This window comes from Galeopterus variegatus, unplaced genomic scaffold (assembly GCF_000696425.1).
Source record: "Galeopterus variegatus unplaced genomic scaffold, G_variegatus-3.0.2 Scaffold2063, whole genome shotgun sequence".
Lineage (NCBI taxonomy): Eukaryota > Metazoa > Chordata > Mammalia > Dermoptera > Cynocephalidae > Galeopterus > Galeopterus variegatus.
In genome coordinates this window covers 265,989-287,146 of record NW_007728174.1, presented here as the reverse complement: position 1 = coordinate 287,146, position 21,158 = coordinate 265,989, and the positions used below count along the sequence as shown (strand labels likewise).

At 40.3% G+C, this 21,158-nt stretch overlaps 1 protein-coding gene across 2 annotated transcripts in view; it reads left to right on the top strand.

Moving 5' to 3' along the window:
* Positions 1 to 21,158, top strand: part of TRIM44 (tripartite motif containing 44) — a 142,831-nt gene that overhangs the window by 102,595 nt on the left and 19,078 nt on the right. The window contains exon 5 of one of the 2 annotated variants that reach the window (XM_008580302.1): positions 10,305 to 10,780. The exons of the other annotated variant lie outside the window; for it this stretch is intronic. Within the exon in view, the coding sequence (XP_008578524.1) occupies positions 10,305 to 10,314 (10 nt within the window). The 3' untranslated portion in view covers positions 10,315 to 10,780. Of the gene's footprint in view, positions 1 to 10,304; positions 10,781 to 21,158 lie in introns of those variants that run through there. 2 annotated transcript variants of the gene reach the window in all.

The following is a 21,158-nucleotide window of genomic DNA, read 5'->3' as shown; positions in this document are numbered from 1 at the left end:
TAGCAACACATCAAGAAAATTATACACCACGATCAAGTTGGATTCATCCCAGGGATGCAAGGATGATTTCAGCATACACAAATCAGTAAATGTGGTATATACCACAGCAGTAAAATCAAGGACAAAAACTGTATGATTATCTCAATAGATGCAGAAAAAAAAAAAACAATTGACAAAATTCAACATCCTTTCATGGTAAAGACTGTCAGCAAATTAGGTATAGAAGGAAGATATGTCAACAAATTAAAAGCCATATATATGACAGACCTATCGCCAGTATCATCCCGAATGGGGAAAAGCTGAAAGCTTTTTTCTTAAGAACAGGAACAAGACAAGGATGCCCACTTTCACAACTCCTATTTAACAAAGCATTGGAAGTACTAGCCAGAGCAGTCAGGCAAGAGAAAGAAATAAAGAGCATCCAGATTGGAAAAAACAAAGTCAAACTGTCCCTGTTTGCATATGACATGATCCTAACATATAGAACAACTTAAAGCCTCTACAAAGAACTCTTAGAGCTGATAAACAATTCTGTAAAGTTGCAGGACACAAAATCAACAAGCAAAAATCAGTAGTGTTTTTATACCCCAACAATGAACTAGAAGAAAAAGAAATCAAAAAAGTAAGCCCATTTACAATAGTCAAAATACATAAAAAAACAAAATACCTAGGAATCAACTTAACCAAGGAGGTGAAAGATCTCTGCAATGAGAACTACAAATCACTGCTGAAAGAAATTAAAAAGGACACAAAAAGATGGAAAGATATTCCATGTTCGTGGGTTGGAAGAATTAACATCAAGAAAATGTTCATACTACACAAAGTGACCTATAGATTTAATGCAATACCCATGAAAACGCTAATGACATTTTTCACAGAAATCGAAAAAGCAACCCTAACATTCATATGGAACAACAAAAGACCCCAAATAGCCAAAGCAATCCTGAGCAAAAAAAATTAAGATGGGGGCATTACACTACCTGACTTCAAATTATACTACAAAGCTATAGTAACCAAAACAGCATGGTATTGGCATAGAAACAGACACTTGGACCGTGGAACAGCATAGAGAACCCAAAAATCAATCCACATACTTACAGCCAACTGATCTTCAACAAAGGCACCAAGAACATAGACTGGGGAAAAAGCCTCTTCAGTCAATGGTGCTGGGAAAATTGGACACCCATATGTAGAAGAATGAAATTAGACCCATACCTCTCACCATATACCAAAAGCAACTCAAAATGGATTAAAGACATATATAAGACTTGAAACTATAAAACTCCTAAAAGAAAACATAAGGGAAACACTTCAGGAAGTAGGACTGGGCAAAAACTTTATGAATAAGACCCTGAAAGCATGGGCAACAAAAGAAAAATAAACAAATGGGATTAAATCAAACTAAAAAGCTTCTGCACAGCAAAAGAAACAATTAACAGAGCAAAAAGACAATCTACAGAATGGGACAGAATATTTGCAAACTATGCATCTGACAAAGGATTAATATCCAGAATACACAACGATCTCAAACAACTTTGTAAAAAAGCAAGTAGCCTGATTTTAAAATGGGCAAAGGAGCTGAATAGACATTTCTCAAAGGAAGATATACAGATGGCCAACAGACACATGAAAAAATGCTCAGCATCACTAAGCATCAGGGAAATGCAAATCAAAACCACACTGAGGTATCATCTCATGCTGGTTAGACTGGCTGTTATCAAAATGACAGAGAATAACATATGCTGGCATGGATGCAGAGAAAAGAGAACTCTCTTACACTGTTGGCAGGACTGCAAATTAGTGCAGCCATTATGGAAAACAGTATGGAGGTTCCTCAAACAACTACAGATAGAACTGTCATACGATCCAGCAATTCCACTGCTGGATGTATATCTGAAGGAGTGGAAATTATCATGTTTAAGGGATATCTGCACTCCCTTATTTATTGCAGCTCTATTTACAGTAGTCAAGAGTTGGAACCAACCTAAATGTTCATTGACAGACAACTAGATAAGTGGTATATATACAAAATTGAATACTACTCTGCCATTAAAAAGAATGAAATGCTGCCATTCACAACAACATGAAAGAGCTTGGAGAAAATTATGGTAAGTGGTATAAGCCAGGCATAGAAAGATAAATACCACGTGTCCTCATTCATAAGTGGGAGCTAAAAAAATAAAGATACAACACTCACAGTAATTTGTTGAACTTTCAAAAGGAGAGAACAGAACTGAAATTACCAGAAATGAGAAAAGGGGAGGGGAAGGAGGTTTAGTGAGATATAGGGCTACAAAAAATGATTATATTGTGTAATGTTGAATATACTAATTATCCCGATTTGAGCATCAAATATTGCACGTGTATTGAAATTCAATGCTGTACCTCATAGATATGTACAATCAATTATATTTCAATAAAAAATTTTTTAAAAAATTTATTCATCATCTCCAGTGTGAGATCCTTGGGAACACACAGGACCTTAAGGTCATGGGACTAATGTAGACGTGTGCCCAGTGTTTCTACAGCATCTTTTTATAACCTAGCATTTTATATGCTTCCGCGAGCATATCTCACAGTATGATAACACCTTAAAAAATGTCAGCCTAGGTGTTTGTTTTGAAAGAAACCTTATTTTCCCCTATTCCCACATATCCACAGAATAAGAAACTTCTGCCAACTCTTCCTCCTTCTCAAGGGCATGCTTTCGCCTCTCTTATCCCTTACTTGCTCCTTCCCGTGGGAAGAGGAGCAGCTTGTCTGGTGAGAGTCTGGCAATCATTTGGCCCCTCTTCTGTGTTGTGCAGGGTTAATGTGTTAACAATCTCTGTGCTGAAAAGACATCATGACTTTCTTTCATTTGCTTTCTTGGATCACCTGGTTTAAGCAGGGTGGGCCTTCCTTGCTCTTCTGATCTCCATTGCGGTAGTTAGGAAAGAATTGCCTCTGATAGACCCAGACAGGTATTTGTTCCAACTTCTCCATCAGTGACTAGATAAGAATATCTGGTTACTTCTTACTGGGATTTAGATAACTTTAATTTAGTGGTAGGAGGCAGCTACTGTAGCCTCAGACACCAGTTCATCGAAGTCAGCACCGTACTTTATTAATTGGGTTTATATTAGCAAAATAGTACTTTGATCATAATTTTAGCTCCTTAAGTTTCTTCTCTCTCTGTTTGAACTTGGAGAATACAGTGAATAAGTGATACCATAACCTTCAGCAGAATCCTTTCAACATCACATCACAGTTCCTATCCCCCTTCCTCAGTTTTGCCAGTAAGGAAGTACAGTTATCAAGGAGGAGGGCCATTTTTTGCCTTGCATCATAGGAAGTAGTTCACAAAGCTGAATTGCCATCAACCAGTGTCTGCTTGACCCATAAACTGTGTTTACAGTAAACTCAGTCCAGCTGTGTATCCTGGCATTTTAACCATACCAGCTGAAATGCCAAGTTTGGTACTTTTTAAGATGGTCTTTTCAGCTAAATGATTGCTTTGACTTTTCAGTATGAACTTTATTGTACAATGGGAGCTCCCTAAAGATGAAAATTGTAGTTAGGTTTGTGGCTTTTTGAAAAACCTCCTTCTCACCCTCACTCCTATCTCATATCCCATACAGTGTTTTGGAATATAACATTTTAACTGGCAGGTACTTAGTAAATTCTGATATGATATTGAAAGATATTGCTACTTTTTTTTTTTTTTTTTTTTTTAAAATGACTTGCTAACTTAGTTAAAATTGTTAAACCATTTGTGTTCATAGTTGATTTGTTACAGAAAAATTGTAAATCTTTATTATTGTTTTCAGGACTTCTTTCAATGACACAGAGCTTAGTGGGCATTGATTTAACTCACAAGCATGCATTACCAGACATTGTGTGAGGCATGACAGAGATAAAGAATGTGCCATGGGCCCTGCTGTCAAGGGACTTATAGTTCAGTCGATACATGAAATTTGTGAGCAAAGAATTATATCAGTATGAGAACCCATATAGAGAAATGTAAGCTCTTTGGGAGTCAAAGTAAAAAGTGAATAGTTCTTCCTAGGTAATCAGGGAAGATTTCACAGGTGTTGGCTCATTCAGACCTGAACAGAGCTGAACAACAGTAGGTTGATTGATGAAGGGTAGATAATGGACATCATAATAGTAAGTTCTCTTTGTTACAAGGGAATTTTGAACCGTGGTTCACAAGAGGAACGTGTGTCTTACACCACTATTTAAGTCCTTTGTCAGCATCATGCTTTACTCTGTAAGGAGAAAGCTTCACCAGTATTTATCCTTCTGGTTCTAAAAAGAGCATGGATATAATAATAATAAACTTGACATATTCTGAGGCAGCTGTAATTTGAGGCCTTTTAAATCATGAAGTTATATTCATTCACACATTCTCTTTCTGTGCAATCTGATAAAAAGAAATTTAGGATTTTTTTTAATCATCTCCTACTTTTTCAGTTGTTCTCTGTTATAACTCTGTCTTCTGTTTCTTATTGTATTAGTCAGAGACTGTTTAATTATAAGAAACAGAAATCTGCCTAAACTAGTTCAGATAATGCAGGGGGATATGGAAAGGATATTTCATAGGTCCCAATCAAAGGAAGTATTTCTGTGCCTCATGGAGATAGAAGTGAGAGTTGGTTATTACCAGACTGCTCTCTCAAGTCTTTCTTTTCCTTGTCACTTTCTCCTTCCTGCTTCACTCTCCTTCCTTCAGAGCAGCCTCCTATGTTTACTTGTGTTTTTCCTCTTCCACTGTAATCTCAGCTTTCCCTGGTACCACTTTGGCCCCAGCTCTACAGAAGTTTTCTGATGCAAAACTCACCACTGTGTCAAAAGAAAACCCAGTCAATTCATGTCTGTTAATAAGCTGCTCTTAAGTTAGGTGTTCATAACTGGTCCAGTCAGCTATAGTAAAAAAGTTGTGGGGTTAAGTTATATGGTTTATAGGCCTTCTCCTCCCCAAGGTAGTGGTAGGACATATGAGTAAATTGGGAAAGGTAGGCAAAATTGAATGATATTCTGCTATGCTACCCTAAAGAGGCAAACCAGTGTAAAATCTGAGGTAACAATTTAGATTTTTTTTTAACTCTCAGTTGTTTTTTTTTAAGTAGTTAGACAATAGAGTGCTCCTAAATGTCCATAGGCAGTGTCCATCCCAGAACAAGTTTCACTTCTTACATGCCTAGCATTTTTCTGATAAATAGACTAGTTATTATTCAACCAGCATATGGCTCCTACCCCTATTTCTCATTTGCTGTGGCCTCTTGCAAGCCATGGTATATGAGAAAAACCATGAATTTGGAGTCACTGCATTTAGTTCCATCTCTTACTAATTCAGTGACCATGGATAAGTTCCAGCTTCTTAGAGCCTCTGTTCGTGATTCACAAAGTGGGGCTGATTTTTGCTTCACCATCCTCCCTGGGTACTTACAAAGGATACATGATAAATGTGTGTTGAATGACTTTGTGAATAGTAAAGCACTATACAAGTGAGTTCAGTTTAGTAGTAAATTATGTTCGAGATGGTTACAGAGATTGATTTCTGGCTTTTTGTTTGAAATTTAGCATGAGGTACTAAGTAATAGATCTTCTGGTATCTACTCACCTAGGTCAGGGCATGGTTTTAAGCAAGACTCATAAATACACCAAGTTTCAGTTTCTACAACCGTAACTCCCAGGCTGTCATCAAGCACCTGGAGTTCCTTGAATTAAAGGTGTAATGGAAGGTAGTAGGAGCATACTTCCACATTAGTGTGTGTATTAGGTGTATTTGGTAGTAGGAGCATGCTCCTACATCAGTGTTCTGTATTTGATAGAGGACCTATTGTTTTATTCATTTTTGAGCTGTAACTATTTTAATCATTATAATGGTGTTAAACGGGCTGTAGTCTGGGTGCTTCTTTTAGATAGATGGTGATGGTGAGAGAAAAACATGGATCACAAATGTGATTTAACTGAGGTTCATTTTTACTTGGATGTGGATAAAAATAACGACCAGACTTGTAAACATGCAAGGTCACCTCCTCTGTCCCTCTTCTGTCAGTCACAGGTTGGGTATGCAGTAGATAATCCCTAGTGCTGCTACTCTATTTCAGGATGGAGAATTAAGGAGAGGAGGTTGGAGGTGCTGCCAGTTTTTTCCTTTGCCTTTCTGTTGGCTGTATTACATCTCTGTGCTGTGGAATAATGAGGAAACATTATTCTCATAATGTTCTTTCTCTGTAGGAAAGGTCATCCATATATATAAAAAAATTTACCATCTCAGGTGTATTATTTGAAGAGAGCCAACTTGATGTAGTGGAAAGACCATGGGCTTTGAAGTTAGGCATGGATTCAAAAATCAAATCCCACATTATTTTCTAATGTATGTGACCTTGGGAAATTACTTAACTTCTGTAAACTTCAGGTTTCCCATTTATAAAATGCAGATAATAGTGCAGATATGTGATCTCCTAGGATAGGGCTAGCACATAGATTCCCACTAAGTGGTGGCTGTAGTTACGATTATGCAGGCTCCTGATGGTCCCTGGCCCTGAGAAGTTGTTCGTCCAGGTGGAGTCTGACCATCAAATGGCAACTGCAGTGGAAATTTTAATCAGTAGATAGGGGAGACTTCTCTCTAAAACCATAGACAGTCCATAAGGCTGTTCATAACCCTCTGCTGCAGTATTACATTTGCTGAATCACATTCAGTGAGCTTTGGGAAGACAGAACGCTGCCCAGGGCTTAGCAGGCAAAAGGCAAAAAGGAAATTTAGATGGGGAATGGGGATTGAAAACTCTATGATTTGATTGTAGGTGGCCCAAAGAAAGTGTTTAACATTGATTCAAACTTCCAGTGTACCGTAGGACAGAGTTTAAAGAAGTCTTATTATTTAATCCCCTGCAATGTGGCAGGCACCACACAAAGTATCTTGTGTACTTAATTTAATTTACTCCTCCTGGTAGCCCTGCGAGGTAGGTAAGATTATTCTCATTTTGGAGATGAGTAAAAGAGGCTAAATAATTGTTGAAAGTCAGCCAGTTAGTAAGTTGAGGATTAGGATTCAACCGAGTACTGTCTAACTCCAAATCACATTTTTCTCCACTATGCCCCACTGCCACCAGATCATAGAGCCCACTTGCTTAGTCCAATTAATTTCTAATAATAAATTAGGGTCATCAGAGTTCAAGAGAATCCATGAAGATAGGAATAAGGTGTGTGTGCTGTTTTCATTATTTAAAAAATTTTGTTTTGTTTTGTTTTGTTTCCTTTTTGTCTTTTTTTCGTGTCCGGCAACGGATCGCAACCCTCAGTGTCGCGCCCGTACCGGACCGGGACCGGCAACGGGATTGCAACCCTCGGTGTTGTGCCCACACCTCGCTCAGCCAGTGAGCGGGAACTGGTCTGTATGTGGGATCCGAACCCTCAGCGGGAGCGCCGCCGCGCTCCCAAGCGGCACACTGTAGCAGTGCGCCACCAGGCCGGCCCTATTTCAAAAATTTTAATGAGAAATCATACATTTAGCTGCAGCAAGTTTACAATTGGTAACAAAAATTGCAAGTTTCTTTACTTAGGGTAGAGTTCATGTTAACTGTTTTTCTCCCATGGTGACCTAATTTTTCAGTTATTGGTGTATTTAATTTATATAAGAAAACTAATTAAATATTTAAAAATGCTGTTTGTTTGAGACTTTCAAATTCTGAAGCCTGTGGAGAGTTAATGAGCGTCCTTCATGATAAAAAGTTTATGAAATATAGCCAGAACCAAAGACTGCCAACTGTTGGGTTATCAGCCAAATCTGGCCTAAAGATGTGTTTTGTTTGGTTAATAAAATGGTTTTTTTCAATATATGCTTTACTGACCAGTATTTTAAAATTAGAAAATTTCACATCAAAAAGCAGATTTTCCGGCTTCTTTCAAAAATTCAATACTGGATACTGGCAATACTGTATCCAAATTTCTTCTTGGCAGTGACCAGCTGGGGCTGAGTTGTTTCTTAGATGAAGTATGCACACTCCAGTTTACCGCAGTCTCCACCTGACCCATGTTAACTATCAGGCCCTGTAAACATTTGAGTCTGTGATGCCTGGGCTAGTTCAGACTCCTCCTGTGTTGCTTGGTTATAGAGTAAAACCCATTTCCTGGCTGTGATCTTCACACCTTTTGTACTCTGCACAGTTTAGCCTCTTATGTATCTTGGTCTTTCTATGTTGTTATTTTAGGTCTTTCATGTAAACTTGTCTGTTTAGCTCTACTATGTCTTTGAGAATAGGAGCCACATTCTCATCAATTCAACAAATACTATTGGCATTGTTTGGGGGGCTGGGAATGCAAAGATGAAGCTCCTGCCCTGAGGAAGGTCATAATCTGGCCTTGTTTCTTTTTAATTTGTAAAAGTATCTAGCACCCTGATAGGTACCAAGTGCATGGTCAGGACCTACTTGCTAGAGTATAGTGATTAGCAATGTGGGGTCTGGTGTCAGAAAGACTGAGATTACAGTACTGAGCCCACCATTTATTGACCACTTATGCAGTTTGTGTAAAGTCTTCAGCTTCAGTTTTTTGTCTACGAAATAGGGATATCATAGTGCTTATGGGATGAAAATCTGTGTTAGTCAAGGTTCTCCAGAGAGACAGAACCAATAGGATATGTGTATAAATATGTGAGAGGGGATTTATTAGGGGAATTGGTTCACGTGATTATGAAGGCTGAGAAGTCCCATGATAGGCCATCTGCAAACTGTATGCTGGTAGTGTGGCTCAGTACTAGGCCAAAAGACTTGAGAGCCAGAGGTTCCACTGGGGTTAGTTCTGGAACCTAAAGGCTGGAGAGTCTCAAATTCTGATGTCCATGGATGAAAGAGAAGAGTGTATCCCAGCTGCAGCAGATATGTTAACCTAATGGTTGTAAGGGGCTAGGTTACAATGTGTAACATTTAATAACTGCCCAGTATCACAGGTGACTCTTATTACTAGGGCTGGACATGCATTTGGCACTCAATTGATTCTTGTTGAATGAACAAATGAATAGGTAGAATGAATTGAGTGTAAGGGCTTAGATATGGGCAAATCTGTAATGGATGGTGTCACCAAAAGTGTCTCCAGTAGGCCTGGGGACCACAGATTTTTGATTGGCTTGAATACCCTGGTTTTGATGAGACCAGAGGAAGCACATGTTGTGGCAGAATCAGCACCCAGAGTTCTTTAAAATAGATTTATAAGCTTATCTATATAAGTTGATATAAGCTTAAGAGGAGAGGAGTAAATCTCTAATATTCTTGCAAGGTATACTCGTGCTCAGTGTTTTGAGAATGTACTCAGGATGTCAAAATTGGCCTGTGGGCTAGACTCCCTGATACAGCAGCTTGAGATTACCTCCCTGAAGAATCATAGCAGTTACTAAGGTGGCTGATAGAATGGAAAAAAGCATTAGACCACTTTCCCAGGGCTCCTGTATCACTGATTCTTTTTACAGCCTTAAGGGACAGGCAGAGGGGAACCAACTTATTTACTATATGCCATCACTGTCTTGTTTAATTGTTACACTGATCCTCTGAAACATTTTATAGTTGACAAAACTGAAGCTCAGAGAGATAAAGGAATATGTTCCAGTTCTCATACATGTTGTAAGTGGCAGAAACAGGACTTTGGCTCTTTCTGGGACTCCACATAGCCTCTCAAAGTCAACCTCACCACCCCTGAAATATACAGTGTCCATCAAACCCATCCCCACCCCCACTCCCAAAAGGAAACTCACCATCAGCAAAATGGCTTTATTGAGTGAACACACACTAACCTCTTTCTTCTTATTCATTTTCAACATATAGTTATTAAGTACCTACATTATGCCAGGCACAGCTCTTGGTGCTAAAGACATAGAGTGAACAAGTCAGAAGAGATCCCTTCCCTGGTGGAATTTAATTCTAGTGGAAAAGATAGACAAAAAAACTAGTAAACCACTGAATGAACAAAATAATTTAAGATAGCAGTGTTAGACAGGAAATAAAACAGGGTGATTTGGTAGGAAGGAACTGGGGAGAAGCTACTATAGTTAAGATGTTGAAGATGTTCAAAGAAGAGTTAAGGAGGTCATTTTTGATCTGAGCACCAACTGAACAAAGGAGCCAGCCAAGCAAAAATTAACATGGGGAGTATTACAGGCAAAGGGACAGGGAGTTCAGACTCACTTCAGATCACTTCACCTTTCAGACTTTTTAATTTTTTGGTGTAGTATGCTTAACAATGGCTCATGTTTCTGATCTATAATCTGAATAGTAATATTACATTATTTGGTGTTATTATTTATCTGGGTATTTTGGCAGTGTGAAGTAATCTTACTTCAAGAAGGCTGTGATCTATACAAGCAAGTCCCAGAGACAAGCTGGCTTTACAGGAGGAGAGAGGATATGTGAGTTTACATCTGTTTCCTGGCAGAGAACCATATACCTTAGTCTCAGCCTGAGGAGCTGCTCCCTGCATTCAAGGATGGTCAGGACCCAGATATGCCAGAGTCAGCAGGAAGCTGCCAGAGCCCCAGTCACACAGATGGAACTCAAGACACCTCGGAACGGAGCCACTGGATGATGTGAACATTTGTTTTGGTGCCAAATGGGATTTGTATTAGTCCATTTCTATTGCTAATAACAGAATACCTGAAACTGGGTAATTTATAAAGAGAACAGGTTTATTTAGCTCACGGTTCTGGGATAGCTGCATCTGGCGCAGGCCTCAGGCTTCTACCCATGGTGGAAAGCAGTAGGGCAGCCCAAGGGTACAAGCAGATCACACGGGGAGAGGAAGTGAGACGGGGAGGTGCCAGAGTCCTTTAAACCACCAGCTCTCGCAGGAACTAATAGAGTGAGAACTCACTGCCCCCACAACAAGGGTATTAATCTATTCATGAGGGATCTGCCCCCCCATGACCCAAACCCCACCCAACATTGCCAAGTTGGGGATCAGATTTTGACATGAGCTTTGAGGGGGATAACCAAACTCTATCAGGATTATTCCCAAGATGTCTCTGGTTATCACAAAAGGTAAATTCTAAAACAACTGAAAAGGAAATAAAATTTATTTTTCGTGTAGATAAGTATTGACTAAGTAAATGGCATTAAATAATTTAGGGAGTAGGGGAATGCCATGAACTCAAACAAGGATCAAGTAGAATAACATTTAAAATGATAAAAATCACTGCCTAGACCTATGCTTTCCCAACCTAGAGTCCCTGAAAGTGGTAAACAGGAATTAGAAAGCAGTTTGCAGTGTTTCAAAAATATGAATGAATAATAAGGCTATGCAGAATATCGCTTACTTCGTACCCTTTCAGATTATTCTTCCATTGGTTTATTCAGTATTTCAGCAATCTCTTAATGAATTATCTACTGTGCCACATGCTTTGCCAAGTTCTAGAACATTTAATGGCTAAAATAAAGATCCGTGCTGTTTAAGCATTTTAACAATCTAGTGGAGCAGAGATAAGTAAATGCATAATTACAAAACAATATAACATGTACCAATAGAGATGTTTATGGAGTGCTCTGAGAAGTCCCAAGGGTGGGGGGAATACTAATCCTATTTGGAAGATTTCCTAGAGGAGATATTGCTAAATCTCAGTCGCACAGGACATATATAAATTAGCCAGATGGATCCATAGGAATGGAATTCTTGATAGAGGAAAGATTATATGCTTATATATAGGGTATTTAATTCTCCAGAGTACTTACACATCGTATCAGTTAAAATCATGTTCAGCTTTGAGTAACAGAAAACTCTGGTATCGGTAATTTAAGCAAATAAAGGTTTATTTGTTTCACAAATAAGTTTGAAGGTCGGTGACTGCTGGCTTTGGCTTTGTGGCTAAGGATTTCAGGACTGCCAAATGTCTCTCAGATTCCCTGGGCTTTTCTTTCATGCTTGTTGCCTTATGTTTGAAAAAGGGCTGCAGCTTTGGGTGTCATATCCATGGTCAAGTATGAAGAAGGGGTCAGAAGAATGGCCATGTCACTATTAATCAGGAAAGTAAACACTTTCCCAAGGAGCACTAAGGCTCCCCTGTCAAACCAGAAGACTGTGCTTGAACTGGGCCATGTGACCACCCCTATCTGCAATGTAGGCTAGGTGTGCAAACATTTAGCCCTTCTGCCCTCCATAGTAGAAGGCAGCAAGGATAGTTAGCTGGGAATAACTACTAAAAGTTAGCCAGTCAATAGTATGTGCCAAACATGATTTCATTTGCTCCTTATAATAAGCTTGTGAGGTGGGAAGAATGAGTGTTGTTAGCTCCAGTTTACAGAAGAAGAAACTGAGATTTGGAGAGCTAGGTGATTCCTAAAATCACAAAGTCATACATTTATTTAGTGATAACAAAAATGAAAGCTAATATTGATTGTATAATGTATGTTTATTATGCACCAGACTCTGTGCTAAGCACTTTATATTTGTTCTCTCATTTCCTCCTCATGCAGTCCTATGAGATATGTGCTCCTCCATTTATAGATGTATCTGAGTAACAAATCTGAGGTGTAAGGAAGTATTGACATAACTTGCCCAGGATCACAAAGCTAGCACATAGCAGAGCAGGCTTCAAACCTCAGTTCCCCAGAATGCCAGCCTGATGCTTTTCTTGCCTCTTCTACCTTTAAACTATCAAAACTTTCTCCGTATGGATCCAGTGAATGTGCTATCTCACTGACATTGCCCAGAGCCCTTGAAGCCACCCCACGCCCCTTTTACTCCTTTTAATTTATGTGACCCACTCCTGTTTCTTCATTATTGCTTTTATGGACACAGAATTCAGCCACACATTATTTCAAATGTCCTGCCATTATGAATGCATTTCCTCTCATTGTAGTAGCACCAACCATAATGAATATATTTTGTATCGGTGCAGATGTCACTGGTGTTTTCGATGCTCCATTCTAATTTATGTTGGAAAATAAATACTTAAAGTATTGCCCAGACTCTCATTACCCTAGAGGAAATGAGGAACACCCTTTGTGTGTGCTTATGTTTTTGTATTCATGCAGCAGGTAGAATGTTTTGGTCAGAAAGAATTGTGTTCCTGAAATGAGAGTCTAGCCTTTTTCTGGAAGGGCACATTGGAGGTAATTTGCTGTGTATATCAGCAAACCTGTAAGAGCAGGTTTCTTTGTGAATGGGTGTTTGGGCCTAATTAATGGGCACAAGTTGTAGTCAGATTTTGTTAGAAGAGAAAGCCCTGCTATCTGAGGGATCCAGGTTTTGGGGTGCCCCAAGTTCTTGCCTTCATGTGTATAGTCAGCAAATGTTGCTGATGTGCTTTGTGCCAGCAGTCACCCTGTTTGTCAGCCACACACTGACATAGCCTTCATTGTTGAGGGTGAATAGTGAAACAAAGGCCCCCTGAGGAACAGAACGTGCTCGGCTTTGGATTAGTTATGTGAACTGATCTTTATGGTGATAGTTGGTCTATGAGGCAATAGTCAAAGACTCTGAAACTTTGGATTGTGGTAGGCTATAGCTCCTTTGTGGAGAGGGGCTGGGATACTCAGTTCTCCAAGAAATGACCCCCCTTGCATTTGAAACAATATATGGGCCACAATGTTCTAGACATTCATTCTGTCTGTAAGGGATTCTTGGAGTGATATCTATTTAAATATATCTGTGCCAAACATATTCTTTCTGAGGCTTGGGATCTCAGCGGTTAAAGGGTAGCTGGAAGATATTGTAAGATCCAGTGCAGTCTTACTAATCCTCATTCAAAGGTTCTGGGAATTAAAAAGGAGGAGTGATGGTGGTTTACAGAATTTTAGAGTATCCTAAGTTTCATAAAATACTACATTTTTATGCCATACCTATTTTTTTTTTCCTTTTTGTCTTTTTTACTGACCGGTAACGGGATCGCAACCCTCGGTGTCGCGCCCACACCACGCTCAGCCAGTGAGCGGGAACCGGTCTCCACATGGGATCCGAACCCTTGGCGGGATCGCCGCCGCGCTCCCAAGCGGCGCACTCTCCAGTGCGCCACCGGGCCAGCCCGATGCCATACCTATTTTAACTAAATCTTTTAAGTATGTAAGAGTTGTCCCTTAATAAAAATTGGCTACTCAGTTTAGGATTACAGACTCAGTAATTGCAAGGCAAATCAAAGAAAGAATGGTGGTTGGAAACTGAATTTAGAACAGGTGTGTGTGTAAGTATATGTGTGTACACACACAGACAATGTGCATACACACACATATACAATGTGCATATATATTAAGGGGTCTGGAAAGGTTTGTTTTGCCTCTAACAAACAAGGGCAAGACCCTTTTCTAAAATGTGACTTAGAGGAAAGCAAAATTTCACTTTATCTTTAGGTGATCTTAAATAGCACAGCTTTTTATTGCCAGAAGTCTATATCAAAAAACTAGGTTTTGGAATTTCAATATCTCTCATAACCCTTTTCAAGTCTCTCGAGCCTTAATTTTTACACAGTGCATCACCTGACTAATGTCAGTACCTGAAAGACAGACTTGCAAGAACTAGTTTTCCCAAATCTATCTAGAAATATAAGCCTAGGTAAGTCTGGTGCAATAACCTTGATGCTATTGTTCTTTACTTCCTTCCTGCCAAGAAGCAGTAGCTAAGACTTGCTGAAAAGTATACTATTTTACAGGAAATTCTGCAGAACCAAATATACTGTGTTGGGGGATTAGTTAAAACACAAATGAATCTAGCTCAGAATTAAATCTCTGAGTCCCATAGTCTCCATTTTTGTGAATTCAAATAGCAGTAAAGCCTGTTGAACTGTCTAAAAGAAAACAGCAAGAGGCAAAAACATTAGGAGCTCTGCATGTCTGGGCAGTCTGCCCCACTGTTTACCAGTTCCTCAGGGGCAGTGATTCAAAGCACGTTTTATGTTTGTCTTGGGGCAGGGTTAGTCTTGCTTCATTCAACCTAGAAAGCCTTTCAGAAAGTGTTGCAAAGAAATGAAAATGCAGATAGAAGCTGTCTCCTGCAGCACTGGCTTCAGATTCCTATGGCCAAAGCACAGAAGACATGAGTTTACCACCAGACAAGCTTTGAGTCAGAATTGCAGGAAACTAAAACCTGAGAAGATCCTCTGGGTCTCCACACCCCTACTGGGGTCAGAGGTCAGCCTTTATAGTGAGAAGTAGGAGCGACAACACAGTATCAGCCTAATTCTCCTTCAGTTTGCTACTATCTGCTCAATTAAGCTGGCCAGTGACCCTAGGAACCAGCTTGAACTGCCCTCCCGAGGAGCTGCCCATCTTAAGAGAGTTCCTCTAGCAAATGTGCCTTCAGGGGACTATATAACAAGAAGCAAAGCCATTTGCATTAATTCATCCTGCACACGTCTTTTGCTTCCTAAAACGTTCAAGGTTCCCTGCCATATGTATATATAGTATAAGTTTCAAGTCTCTAAATAGCTGTGCTTACAGTCTGCTCTAAGATGATCGAACACGTGGGAGAGGAACCCCCAGAGAGAATATGGTGCTCTATTTCCTGAGCCTGAGTCATCTCTGCTTCCACTGCCATTGTTGTAGTTTTTATTTTTTTGTTTTTATTTTTTGCAGCTGGCCAATACAGGGATCCGAACCTGTGACCTTGGTGTTACCAGCACCATGCTCTCCCAAGTCAGCTAACCAGCCAGCTCTGTTGTAGTTGTTTTTAGCCATGAAACAAACTCAAGATTTAAAAAATATTTGCAACAATAAATAGTACCTACTGAATGAGAAAAAGTTGGTACCAAACCTATGTATTTTCTGAAACTTAATCTGAAATAAAACAGAAACTACAATGATAGCTGTTGTTTACAAAGTGTTTACCTTTTGCCAGTTGTGATATTAAGGACTTAAATAAAGTTTTCTATTTAGTGTTTACAGCTCCTCTATTACATAGGTTTTATTGGATCCTTTTACAGACGAGGACACTGAAACTCAGAGAGCCCTTCCCACTGTTACATTATCTACTTATTTCAGTTCCCCGTTCTTCCCTTTTAGATGGTTATTGACAAATAGAAGGCTAAAGGAAGATTTCATCAGAGAGACTTCATTAGCCAATTTAAGATAGATAAGTCAACTCTTCCTTTAATCAGGTAGACAGGAAAAGCCACCATGCTCTGCAGACCACCCACACTAGTACCTCATTAACCTAGTAATAACAGCTACTGAGATATAAGTCAGAGTGATGCAAGGAGTCACAATCCAGCCCAACCTTTTTAGTAGGAAGAACATGGATTTTGCAGTCAGTCAAACCTGGGCTCCAAATGTGGTCAAGTCACTGACCTTTTGAACCTCAGTCTCTACAGCTGTAAAACAGAATCATAATGCCTTCTTCACAGATATGCAGACCTAATTGGATAAGACATTATATATGAGTACCTATTAATGGAGTTTGGATGTGTTGTCCCTCCAAAACTCATGTGGAAATTTGGTCTCCAATGTGGCAGTCTTGGAAACTGACTGAGTCATGAGGGCGGATCCCTCATGAATGATTAATACTCTCCCTAGGGGAGGAGGGGTAGTGAGTGAGTTCTTGCTATATTAGTTCCCGCGGGAGCTGATTATTTAAAGGACCCTGGCACCTCCTCTCTCTCTCTCTTGCTTCCTCTGGCCACGTGATCTGTTTGTACCCGCCAGCTGCCTGCCACTTTCCGCCATGAGTAGAAGCAGCCTGAGGCACATGCCAGATGCAGCTGTCCCAGAATCATAAGCCAAATAAACCTCTTTTCCTTATAAATTACCCAGTCTCAGGTATTTCTGTTATAGCAACACAAACGGACTAAAAACCTATTATAGTGCATACTCGAATAAATTTTTAAAAATACATAGTTGCTTAAAATGTTATTTTATTGTGTGTTAGCAGGAGGTTTTTCAGACACCCTGCAGTGTTTTGGCCCCAGCAGGAGACTGGTTGGAAGATACAGTGTTCTTCACTGTCCCAAAAGCAGGTCCATTCTTTAGAACCAACTTTGCTTTTTATGTTGTAGTTTTTTCTTCAAGGTAGGAACTGGGCTGATGTTTTCCCTTCTGCTTTCCCCATCCTATAGCTTTCTTGCCTCCCTTTTGTATATTCTCTCACCTCCCTTTTGCGATTTCTTCAGTGCTTTTAATGGCTGCTTGACACTAGAGAGATATTCCCAGCAGGCACTCAATTTGTAATCACTGCTTGTTGCTTGATGTGAACTTGTGGCTGACCTCTGGGAAAGCAGTGCTGGCAGGCATGTGGACTGGAAGAGGGAGTAAGGCTGTGCTGCAGCAAAGCAAAATGATGGGTCCCTGAGCAGCTGGCAGGCAGCTGGAGGAGTGGCTCTGTAGATTTCTCTCACACCTTCTGCCACCTCCATCTAGTGTGTCTGCAAGTATAATTGGTAGACGATTATGGTATGGGTAAACTCCCATATTCTTCACACCAACCGAAACATAAAACAAAATAAAAACAAAGATAAACACCAAGCAGTTAGCAGTACATTTTTACAATGTCTGTGTGTTTTCACCATGAGGAGAAATGGAATGCCCTTAGGACATCCTGCTTACAGCCAGAGCCAACCATTCATTATTTCACATCCTACCACTCCACTGGGGGACTAGACTTCTCCCCTCCCACACTTTGTTTTTCCTGCTACCTGTGACTGTGGAGATGGAGGAAAAATGCAAATCCCTTGTATCTTCATTCCACATTCTTCTTAGAAACACATCTGCTAATCGGGGCTGTAAGTGAAGAATCAGGATACTTGCTCTCGAGCAGCAGCTCACCGTCGAGAGGAGGTAAAATCAAGTGTCTGTACCAGATTAATATTGCCACAAGAGACACCTGTGGTAGCAGGTGATCAATGCCAGGGAAATGGATTTCACATTAAGTGCTTCATGTCCAATCTTGTTTGCCCTTCTTGAACCTTATGGGCTTAGCCCCAAACCACACAGCCAGGACTTCATAAAGAAGCTAATAGTGTCGCCCACTGTACACAGTCTTGATCCTGAACTCTTCAGTCCTGCTCACATTGCACTCCACTTCCTAGCCTTTGTAATGAATTATGCTGTTTATAGGCATGGTTCATTTCTCAGGGCCGCCACTTTTCTTTGCTAGCTCTGACACCAACCTTACCTCCATGGCAATTCATGCATATTCCCTTGATTGGGCTGCTTCTAGCTCACCTGGTCCCACCAGCCCTTGGGATCCTACATTTCTACTGCTCCCGTATGAACACTGAGTTCTCATTGGTCCTGTGAGTAAGGCCTAGATTCTGTGAGCCTGAGGGTGGGTCATGAGTAGTCTCTAGGCTGGATCAGTCAGCACAGTCTTCATGGAAGATGTAGACTTGAAGGCTGGTTATGATCTGGGTAGGGAAAGAGAAAGGATATGGATGTTCCACACTGGAGCGAGAAAGGTCCTCATTATGACTTGTTAACAGCTGTTAAAACCATCATTGTGAAGGAGAAGTTTAGAGGGAGAGATTTAAGGATTATCTGTGGGTTTCAATGCTGTTATTATTCTTTACCAAAGAAGAGGAGGAGGTAGTTGGAATGAAAGAAAAAAAATAAATCCTCTAGTATAGAGTTGTATCGGATTCATGGAGTCATTCTACTCTCCTCTTCCAGACAATTTTTACATTCCTGTGGTAGGCCTAATTTGAGAGTCTGGTTTTGACCCCTAGCAAGAGTGCTCTTTATAGCCACATTGTGACCATTCATGCCAATTAAAATGAATAAAAGCTAAGTGGGTGGTTATCTTGCCTTTCACATAGACCAGTGGTTCCCAGCCTTGGTTGCTGAACCCCTATAGTTAATCTGACCCCATTTCCAAAGCCTGGTCTTTGTATCATCTTCAGTGGGCAAGAAGAGGCACATGATTAGCCATCAGAGAGGACTTAGTCCCACCAGGGCTCCAAGCAGTGTCAGGAATCAGACTCAGGAGAGATGGCTGAAGAAGCAATGTGGGAAGGAAATAAGCTTTCTCTTTCCAACTGAACATGAAACAAGTAGTTCCACAGGCTTTATTTAAACTCCTATACACAAAATTATCACTCTTCTTTTTAACTTTTTTTCTTACTTGCATATATTTCAGCCAAGGGCCCTAAAAATAGTTTTTATAGAGGAGTAGCTTTATTGTCTTATAGCGAATATTTTTTAATTTAAAAACAACGTCCAAAAGAATTCTCTCATCTTTTCCCCAAAGTCATTGCTGAAATATTTAATTTGTTGTCATTCCATCCCTTTTACTCCTCTCTGCTGGCTGAGTGAAGACTGCAGTGGAATGTTTTAAGTAGTGAGTGGGTGGGAAAAACAAAAGATTAGTACACTTTGTGTTAACTTCTAATGCTGATGTAGAAGAACCACCTCTGATATATTTATTGTTCTATATTAAACTTGAGTTCGATTAGCACTCAGAATGTGAGTCTTAGAAATCATCTAATCTAAGGAAGAAGGGAACAAAGCAATATGTAGTGAAAGTCTGCTATGTGCAGGATACTGTCTTGCACACCATTTCATGAGAAAAGTGATCACAGAATAGATTTTACCATGTGCTATGTGCTTTTGCATTCATAAGAACCTGGGAATCATTAACCCTATTTTACAAGTGGGAAAACTGAGGCCTGGTGGAGTAAGTTTGACCCACAGGGACCCAATTCAAAAGTGGAAGGACTAGGACTTTAGACCTTGTTTCTCTGACTGCACTTTCTTCTTCTCTCAGTCTGAAAGGCAGGGTTAAGAGTTTTGACAGGAGAGATCCCTGCCATCCAAATTATTGACAGATGCTCCTCAATTAGGCAGCCTTAGAGGGTGATTAGGCCTTACTCAGTTCTATGCAGCATATTCCCCTCATGCTCTTTGGGGTATTTGGATTGTCCCCTCTGCCCGGCTCTGTAATTGGGCCAATGGAGAGTAACTGCTTTCCAGGTATCATAAATACATCTTATGACGCCTGATTTATGTTGAGACTGAGCCATAAACAAGTTCTTCTGCATAAAATTGAAACAGGTCTGAAGTGGTAGGAGTATGTCATTTGGGTGTCACAGCCGAGCTGGCTTCAAGAAAAACTGGGAGGAGGGCAAAATGTGTCTTTAATAATCCTTATCTGTTTCTTTCAGCACCCTGTACTTACACCCTAGTCCTGACCCTTTAAAGACTATCATTTCTCTTTCCCAGCAAAACTTAACCATTCACTACCTCATCCCATCAACTTCCAAGATGGCAGCTGGCTCACCCAGAAACTTATCTGTGCTGAAGTGGTTTGTGGTGGTCCCATGGTCTACTCTTGTCTTGTAATAAATTCTGATTTTTAACTCCAGGGGCTCAACCAGAAGGAACCTTCTAAGTGCAATACCTTAGATTAAAGGAACAATTTAAATAGGGGCGTTAGGCTTAATTGTTTATGGGAGAGGATCTTTTGAAAGTAGCAAAGGCGTTGGCTATTTTTCACATGCTCTCATGTTGGTTGTCTTTTATTTCCTCCAGTGCATAGGGCAGCTATTTGACTTCAGAGCACTATGCTTTTTCAGCTTTGAGACTGGGCAGTGACGTGCAAAGGATGGGAAGCTGCAGTGTTCAGTTTCTCTATTCTCTCTGCTTTGGCTCTCCTATTTGTTTTTGTGTGTTTTGAGTCATTTAATGATGATTAGATTAGTGCTCTCTCTTATCTGACAGCCCTGAACCGCAGTGCAAGGAGAGCTCTGTTAAGATGGCTGAAAGTAAATTGGATGTGGTATCCCTCTTCTTGGCTGTCTACATCAAGCACCCTTCCTCCCACTAGGGGCAGATTCTTACCGTCCAGACGTGTTGGCTATATCATGAGCTTTGGGAATATTGCGGATGTGATGCAGGTGGGGATAACTTTCTTACCTTCTTCATTTCCTGGGGACACTCATTACAAGAGCATTTACTGCAAGGACAGGGATAGGACTGAGTAATAAACAGGCAGGGAACCAGGCAGTAGGAGAACAGGGACTCTGTTCCCTTCTATAAACATCCACCTCACAGTTATACTCATCTCAGAGAAAACGTGCTGGCAGAGATGCCTGAGTTGTTAACCAGGCACAAGGCACCTTCTTGTTGTTTCCTATTTCCCTCTTCCAGAGCCCCTCTCACTGCCCCTGGCATGGGCCTGAGACTCTCAGACAAGTGAGTCTGGCTTTGGCAAAGAGGGAGCACTAGGTTCTGCTTGGGAGCAAGTGTCCATTCACTGCAGACCCCCAG